Source organism: Papaver somniferum, unplaced genomic scaffold, assembly GCF_003573695.1.
Source record: "Papaver somniferum cultivar HN1 unplaced genomic scaffold, ASM357369v1 unplaced-scaffold_132, whole genome shotgun sequence".
Taxonomy (NCBI): domain Eukaryota; kingdom Viridiplantae; phylum Streptophyta; class Magnoliopsida; order Ranunculales; family Papaveraceae; genus Papaver; species Papaver somniferum.
Genome location: NW_020622381.1, coordinates 12,146,299 through 12,155,511, shown reverse-complemented (window position 1 = coordinate 12,155,511; position 9,213 = coordinate 12,146,299). Strand labels below are relative to the sequence as shown.

Genomic DNA, 9,213 nt, shown 5'->3' with positions numbered 1-9,213 from the left:
CACAAAAGGCCACCAAAGGAATTTAATGAGGTAAAAACAAAACCTTAACAGTTAGGAGACCACTCAGTTCGGAAACATAAAAATGAAAATGACGTCCATCAGATGATGCAATACATACATAAGAAACATGACTTATTAAACACCATAATTCCAGTAAAGAGGTTCATTAGTAACCCCATATATACATAAATCAAAATAGATGAGTAGGCATCTAAAGAAACTAATAGATAGTTACATATAAAGAAATCTTACTAAACATAGTGAGAGACATGCATTTGTTTCATTCACAAGTTCTAAGATATTAGTTTAGTTAAATCCAGCAGACTGGCACACAACATATCATTTCAAAACAATACCACCACGCAAAAACAGTTGAACATGTAAGAAAAGTTCATAAGTAGAAATAGCTACAGACAATAAAGTATATATCTAGGCCTAAGTTCAGAAAGGGTACATCAAAATAAAACTTTAGCATTTCCCTTCATGTACACATCAAAATACGACAAAAACATGGGCTGAAAGTCGATATTAGAACTACCGCAAATTTATCCCCGTGATATACACATTATAGACAGCAAAATACTAACTTTTGACGCGTTATATAGCCTGCTGTAAGCTCTATCCGGCTACTGCTGCAAGCTCCGCTCGTACTCTGTGGAAAACAAAACTAAATGGAGTGAGCCACAACTCAGTAGGGGTTACAAAATAATGCGCCAATGTAAAATAGTCAACATGTAAATCAAGCTAAGGGAATGAGCATGTCTTCCTTCAGAAATAAATAAAGTACGACAAATCCACTTTCATTCAAAACTATACAAATGAAATACTTGTCAACCGATAGTGAATAAATTCACGTATGCTAATTGTGAGGACAATTCTCTAATGTTAGGATAGTCAGGATATCAGCCACCATTCCGGACGGTCTTCCGCGGGTAGCCACATTTGTGGGATGCCCCTATGGACCTAACAACCTCACTTGTAGCCTTCCAAAACTTTCAAAACATGCTCAGTTTACGATTACGGCAAACACAGTAAACCCCAAGGGTGAAACAATTTCTCTGAAGATCAAAACATGTTAACCATCCGCCAAGTTAAAAAGATACGGTACTGCAATGTAAGACTAGTTTATGAGAGATGCGAAACCAACCAGTCCTTATAAATCAGTACCATGATATCAAGTGCAAAAACAGAAAGTAACCACTGGAAGGAAAACTTAAAGAAACGAGCACAAACACTCACCTCTCGTATATAGGATAAAAACCAACTGTTGCATTTAAAAAGGGCATGGCTTAAAAATGGGAAGGTAGACATTGCAAAGCATTTTGTGCGAGTGGGTTAAAATAATGAAACCACTAGTAATCAGCAATCAGGTTAGTTAAAGATCATTTATCTAAACTTTGTACCAAAGGAAAAAGAAAATGAGAACCAGTTGGAAATCAAAGAACTGACGTTTAAGATTCCATGCATTTTAAGAATTTTCTTATAAAAAGAAAACATTAGGATATGTGTTGGTCAGGTGCTAACTAAATGCATGCATAAAACATCAAAAACAAAAAATGGAACTCCATTTGTAAGACACTGTTCTTCCAGCATAAATACTAGTAAGGGGGTAAATAAAACAAGGGATGCAATAAAATGAAGAGTTAGTTAACCAATTAAGCTCATTTTCTCAATAATACTAAAAATCATTAAACAAAGACGTTCAAAAGAAATTTCAGTTGTACACAGAATGGGTAACAAAGACAAAGGCTAAGTTTAGAAAAGACATTTTGGTTATAAATATTTACGGCTGACCAACATCAAATTGAAGTTTAAATCTTGCAATATTGATAAATCCGTTCATGAACTCAAACTGCATTAGAAGAATCCGTTCATTGGGAAATTTTAGCAAACATAACATGCATGACTAGTTTAAAAAAAAATCAGTTTAACATTCATTTAAACATTATCGAATAAGTTATAGGCCATATATGAACACCATTTCGTTTAAAATCACATCAAAAATTCATGACTAATGCAACAGAAAACAAAAAGAATTAAATTCCTTAATACATAGATTCATACCCAAGAACAACGCACAATATAATCACGGAAAAATTGCAGGAATTAAACACGAGATTAATCCAAACCCATTTGCAAAATTTTGAAGTGGAAATTAAAGAGAAAGAAACCCCTACCTGTGTTGCAATACCAACTTCTAGCCAAATCAAGGGTGGGTTTCGCCGGCAGTCAGATATGAAAGTAATACAAATTTCTTCCTGCTCTCGTAGAGGTGAAGAATAGAAAGGGGGAAAGAAGCATAGTAAGGAAAAAGGTTTTCATCCCATTAAATCCAATTTTTGAAGGACAAAGACAAAAACACCCTTAGCTATTGCATTGTAGTTACGTGTCAGCCATGCTAAAAAAATTTCTAGAGATCTCCGTAGTTTATGTTAACCAAGAACCCTATTGCCACTAAGCTATAACCTATTTATATATATAAAAAAATCATATTAGATTAGGACAATTACCAGGGGTGTAAATTGGGCCGGGCCGGGCAGCCCGACCTATTTATTAAATGGGACGGTATAGGGCGGGCCGGAACATCTCTTATCTATGAAATTAAAAGGGCCGGGCGGGCAGGGTTATTTATATACAGTTAGTACCCATGGCCTACCCAAGCCTGTTTTGTAATTTGGGCTCGGGCGGGTAGGGCCGGGAGGGCCTTGAATATTACAAACAAATATATATATTATACATATATATTGTTAAAAATAAAAAGAAAGTAGTAATAATACACAAGTTTTACTTAAAATTAATAATCAAATACGAGAATTGAGATGGGAATAAGATAAACCAAACTTCCTATAATTTTTCCTGAATTGAATCATCAGAACAGGAAACTGTCTTAGATTTTGCTCAATATTTTCTCTATATGGTTAACAAAATTAGACTCCAATGGAATAAAAGTTAAGAAATACATATGAAAACTATGAGGGTTGACTTTATTAAGTATATGTACCAAGTATACTCTAGGATAAAACAAATGAGAACAGTCACTTAGGCTAGGTAAATGGATAACACTAGCGGGCTAACATGGCGGGTAGCATTGACGGGATAATAGGGAGGATATTGGGCCGGGCAAGAAAATTTGAATTGTGGCCTGTGCCCGCCCTCTTATTTAAATGGGCTAGGTCGGGCCAGCCCGTAAAGGGCCACGGTCACCCATGGGCTGTCATGGGACAGGGCGGACAGTACTGGGCCTCGGGCTGCCGGGCAAATATAGGCACTCGTTATTTAGGATCGCATGCACATACCACTAAAATTTCTAGCTTTCCACAAAAATGGGTTGAGTTCAGGTTTGGATACGAATGGATATTTTTAGTGGTGTTACACCATCAACCCTAAAAAAAATGAATTTCTTCCGAAATTTAAAATCAAGATAAGAGGAATGAAGCTTACCTTCAACCACAGGGTCATTCGCTTCCTCTTGAGTCTCGACGAAGTGGTTCAACTTCCCTTGAACAATTCCTTGTGTATTAGATTGACGTTGTCTTGGATGGAAAGGAGTAGTATTTCCTCGTGAAGTTCTGCCTTTGAGCATTTTGATTGGGAATTTGGTTCACAATTTGCGGCTTCTGATCTGCTGGTAAGGGGCAGTCTCTAGCATAATGACCATCTTCTCCGCAACGGAAACATTCAGTCCCCTCGCCTCTCCTAGTTGCATTGTCATTTCGTAGGCGCTTACGTTGTGGTGATGAATTTCTATCTCGCTCCTTAGTCTTCTTTTTCTGGTCTCGCTCTTCTCTCTCTTTTTGACTTTGCATCAAGCTAGCCTCAACCGCTAATGCAGAATTAAGAACCTCCTTGTATGTCTTCAGTCCAACTGCGACAACTCTATCACGAATCACAGCCTTCAAAGCACCCTCAAGTTTTCGAGCCCCCAACTCTGGCGTTTCGACTAAGTGTTTCCCGTAACGCTCTAGCTCACTAAATTTCTTGTTTAGTTGTGTGACCGTCATATCTCCTTGCTTCAACACTGCAAACTCGGCACACTTCAAAGATCTTGCTGTAGGCGGAAAATACTTGTCAAGGAATAAAATTTCAAACTGTTCCCATGACATATCCATCACATTTTTCATTCGCTTCGCTGAATCCAACCAATCATCTGCATTACCTTGAAACATATACGTAGCAAAGCGTACTCTATCTTCCTCAACTACTAAATGTGCATCAAACTCCTTTTTTATACTCGTTAACCACCTTTCAGCTTCTATAGGTTCTTCCATACCATTAAACACTCGATCACCAATCACTTCCCTAAATTCCTTCAAGTCCATAACACTACTAGGTCGCAACTGATTCTGGTTCGCAACGACACCAGCTATGGTCTGTGCGGTTTGTGCCAAGTGCTCACAACATGATTTCAGATGTTTTACCATAATGGTATTCTTGGCTCCACCATTTCTCGCTGAAGCCACACCTTTAAGCTTCAAAGTCCTCGGAGGCATCTTCAATATAACCAGACATTTACAAGAGTTATAAATTGTTAGTAATGTTCATTACTAACAAGCGCATTAATATGTATATCACGGTTTCTGGCTTTCCCCAATACCCCTAAAAAAATGACAAAATCAAATGACTCTTTCAGACAACAATCCGTGAGTTCGGATGAAAACACTCAACACAAAGATGCTTTAATTAACTCACATGATGCCAACTACTGAAGTTTCAAAACTAACCAGTAATACTATTGAAAACATTTTCAAGTTCAGATCATACACATGAATCACAATTTAGTAGTGTAAATATAAAGACTCGAACACAGATTTGCACGAAAAGAGCCAGAGTATGGAAATGCAAATAAATCCAATCATTCTAGTAAAAACGAAAACCAAACACAATCCCGGTTAATCAGAACCTTTGCTCTGATGCCAACTATGACGGATCAGGGAAATTTCCTACCAAACGGGTCGGTTTTCAACCCGATTAGCAAGGCAAACCCCTGATACATCACTCGAAAAGTTAAATAAAAAAAATACATTATCTTCAGGAAAATTTAGCATCCATGGTTCAAGGTCGGCGGCAAAATGAAAATGGATAACAAAGATCATTTACTGGCAAGGTCAGGTAATTCATATAAGATAAAGAAAGCAAACTTTAAGAACACCTAAAGCTTAGTTTGAATGTGGCCCAAGATGATACATAAAGCAGATCTATAATGTGAGTTCATAAAGACATTGAGAGAGTTAGTCAAATTTAAATCTCAAGGGAAGGAGAAATAAACTTAGAGACAGAAGTGGATACCTAGGGTCACAAAAACAGCTCAAGTTCGTAGCCACACTTAAAAAAATTCATGCGTCCAAAATCTAAGATTTCCTAACTAGACTGAAAAGTGGATTTTTTATTATTAATAAAACTATAGTCTAAAACCAGAGTCCATTTCGAAAGGCAAGCAAAAAATGTATCATATGTCGACGGCAAAAATGAAAATGCATATACTGTGGATCGGATAAGGTCAGAAAAACATTAATCACTATAATTTCTTAATACCAATAAGCATATATGTACCACAAAAGGCCACCAAAGGAATTTAATGAGGTAAAAACAAAACCTTAACAGTTAGGAGACCATTCAGTTCGGAAACATAGAAATGAAAATGACGTCCATCAGATGATGCAATACATACATAAGAAACATGACTTATTAAACACCATAATTCCAGTAAAGAGGTTCATTAGCAATCCCATATATACATAAATCAAAATAGATGAGTAGGCATCTAAAGAAACTAATAGATAATTACGTATAAAGAAATCTTACTAAACATAGTGGGAGACATGCATTTGTTTCATTCACAAGTTCTAAGAGATTAGTTTAGTTAAGTCCAGCAGACTGACACACAACATATCATTTCAAAACATTACCACCACCCAAAAACAGTTGAACATGTAAGAAAAGTTCACAAGTAGAAATAGCTACAGACAATAAAGTATATATCTAGGCCTAAGTTCAGAAAGGGTACATCAAAAAAAAACTTTAGCATTTCCCTTTATGTACATATCAAAATACGACAAAAACATGGGCTGAAAGTCGATATTAGAACTACCCCAGATTTATCCCCGTGATATACACATTATAGACAGCATAATACTAACTTTCGACGCGTTATATAGCTTGCTGTAAGCTCTGCCCAGATTACTGCTGCAAGCTCCGCTCGTACTCTGTGGAAAACAAAACTAAATGGAGTGAGCCACAACTCAGTAGGGGTTACGAAATAATGCGCTAATGTAAAATAGTCAACATGTAAATCAAGCTAAGGGAATGAGCATGTCTGCCTTCAGAAATAAATAAAGTACGACAAATCCACTTTCATTCAAAACTATACAAATGAAATACTTGTCAACCGATAGTGAAGAAATTCACATATGCTGCTTGTGAGGACCATTCTCTAATGTTAGGATAGTCAGGATATCAGCCACCGTCCCGGACGGTCTTCCGCTGGTAGCCACATTTGTGGGATGCCCCTATGGGCCTAACAAACTCACTTGTAGCCTTCCAAAACCTTCAAAACATGCTCAATTTACGATTACGACAAACACAGTAAACCCTAAGGGTGAAATCATTTCTCTGAAGATCAAAATCTGTTAACCATCCGCCAAGTTAAAAAGATACGGTACTGCAATGTAAGACTAGTTTAGGAGAGATGCGAAACCAACCAGTCCTTATAAATCAGTACCACGATATCAAGTGCAAAAACAGAAAGTAACCACTGGCAAGAAAACTTAAAGAAACGAGCACAAACACTTACTTCTCATATATAGGATAAAAACCAACTGTTGCATTTAAAAAAGGGCATGGCTTAAAAATGGGAAGGTAGACATTGCAAAGCATTTTGTGCGAGTGGGTTAAAATAATGAAACCACTAGTAATCAGCAATCAGGTTAGTTAAAGATCATTTATTTAAATTTTGTACTAAAGGAAAAACAAATGAGAACCAGTTGGAAATCAAAGAACTGATGTTTAAGATTCCATGCATTTTAAGAATTTTCTTATAAAAAGAAATATTAGGATATGTGTTGGCCAGGTGCTAACTAAATGCATGCATAAAACATCAAAAACAAAAAATGAAACTCCATTTGTAAGCCATTGTTTCTTTCAGCACAAATACTAGTAAGGGGGTAAATAAAACAAGGGATGCAATAAAATGAAGAGTTAGTTAACCAATTAAGCTTCATTTTCTCAATAATACTAAAAATCATTAAACAAAGACGTTCAAAAGAAATTTCAGTTGTACACAGAATGGGTAACAAAGACAAAGGCTAAGTTTAGAAAAGACATTTTGGTTGTAAATATTTACGGCTGACCAACATCAAATTGAAGTTTAAATCTTGCAATATTGATAAATCCGTTCATGAACTCAAACTGCATTAGAAGAATCCGTTCATTGGGAAATTTTAGCAAACATAACATGCATGGCTAGTTTAAAAGAAAATCAGTTCAACCTTCATTTAAACATTTTATCAAATAAGTTATAGGTCATATATTAACACCATTTTCCGTTTAAAATCGCATCAAAAATTTATAACTAATGCAACAGAAAACAAAAAGAATTAAATTCCTTACTACATAGATTCGTACCCAAGAACAACGCACAATATAATCACGGAAAAATTGCAGGAATTAAACACGAGATTAATCAAAACCCATTTGCAAAATTTTGAAGTAGAAACTAAAGAGAAAGAAACCCCTACTTGTGTTGCAATACCAACTTCTAGCCAAATCAAGGGTGGGTTTCGCCGGCAGTCAGATATGAAAGTAATACAAATTTCTTCCTCGCTCTCGTAGTGGTGAAGAATAGAAAAAGGGAAAGAAGCATAGTAAGGAAAAAGGTTTCCATTCCGTTAAATCCAATTTTTGAAGGACAAAGACAAAAACTATTGCATTGTAGTTACGTGTCAGCCATGCTAAAAAAAATTCTAGAGATCTCCGTAGTTTATGTTAACCAAGAACCCTATTGCCACTAAGCTATAACCTATTTATAAGAAAAATCATATTGGATTAGGACAATCACCACAAATATAGGCACTCGTTATTTAGGATCGCATGCACATACCACTAAAATTTCTAGGTTTCCACAAAAATGGGTCGAGTTCAGGTTTGGATATGAATGGATATTTTCAATGGTGTTACAACAACACCCATCAGACTTGCTGGCACGACATATATTGGAGTGGGTTGGGCACGTCGTATGCGTGTTGTGCTAATAAATTGAACGTGTTATGCCATACCGTGCTTTCTTAAAATCTTGGACAATACTTTGCATTGAAAATTGAACGACTTACCATTACGTATCATGACAACATATTTATTTTATGTTTTTTTTCAAAATGACCCATCGAAATAAAGGAATGTAGCTTCAGTTATACACCTTATGTTTCTGAACCCAACATGATTTTGCATACTAAATTTCCTTAATTGCGGTCTGTTATATTCTAGAGTGGCTTCAGCCTAAGTGAAGACGTTTGATACTTATCCGCTTTTAACATAAAGCCTATTAATTTCCCTTTAGATATATGTTTCAATCAAGGTTTGGAAACCCGTTTGTAGTAGAATAAGTCTAACAAACCTTACGGATCTGAAACACTTCCACTCTTATCAAAAAGAAGCCTAGATCATTATTACCTCACAAGATCAATTAAAACAAATTCTCAAGAGTTTAGATATCTATTTTGTGGAGTCACAAAGTCAGAGACGAATATAACTTTATAATTTCTAGCTATCTTGTTCATGAGCTACAATATCAGTAGAACAAGATTAGGATAAAAGAATTATCTGGTAAAAGATAGTCTGACCGGGCTTCTCAAATACATAAGTGAAGTTCTTAAATTCGTAACCTAATACAGTCTTGTAACGGTATCTAGGTTATAGAGGACGACTCTAGCTTTGCAACTAGGACACGAGAGTGTCAGTCTTAAGAAATCCAACTGCAAAAGTATTTATTTATAGATTTTCAAGGCTGAAGGTAACTTTGAATTCAAGCTAAGGTTGCTTAGAATCCAAGCTAACACTTTCTTTGTTTAGATGAAATTCCAAGTTAGGAACTCATGTAAGCATGTGAAAAGATTACCTTGAAATTACAGAAAATAATATCCCCTATGGTCCGAACAATAATGGAATTGTGCATAATGATAGTTCACAAAGGCCAATTAAGGCCGCGAACGTCCAAGCAAT

The 9,213-nt window shown here is 36.0% G+C and overlaps 1 protein-coding gene across 4 annotated transcripts; it reads right to left on the bottom strand.

The window, feature by feature from the left end:
- Positions 1-278: 278 nt before the first annotated feature.
- Positions 279-7,947, bottom strand: LOC113333256. Of its 4 annotated transcripts, XM_026579770.1 has the most exons (5): positions 7,734-7,947; positions 6,138-6,203; positions 3,442-4,490; positions 2,178-2,258; positions 279-652 (listed from the first exon to the last, which is right to left on the bottom strand). In XM_026579770.1, exon 3 carries the CDS (start codon positions 4,488-4,490, stop codon positions 3,519-3,521), a length of 972 nt encoding a protein of 323 aa, XP_026435555.1. In that variant the 5' UTR covers positions 6,138-6,203; positions 7,734-7,947; the 3' UTR covers positions 279-652; positions 2,178-2,258; positions 3,442-3,518. The 4 variants fall into 4 exon arrangements, with proteins under 4 accessions (XP_026435555.1, XP_026435556.1, XP_026435554.1 ...); XM_026579771.1 differs by lacking the exon at positions 2,178-2,258 and having other exon boundaries at positions 3,442-4,596; XM_026579769.1 differs by lacking the exon at positions 2,178-2,258 and having other exon boundaries at positions 7,734-7,946.
- Between the last annotated feature and the right edge of the window lie 1,266 nt (positions 7,948-9,213).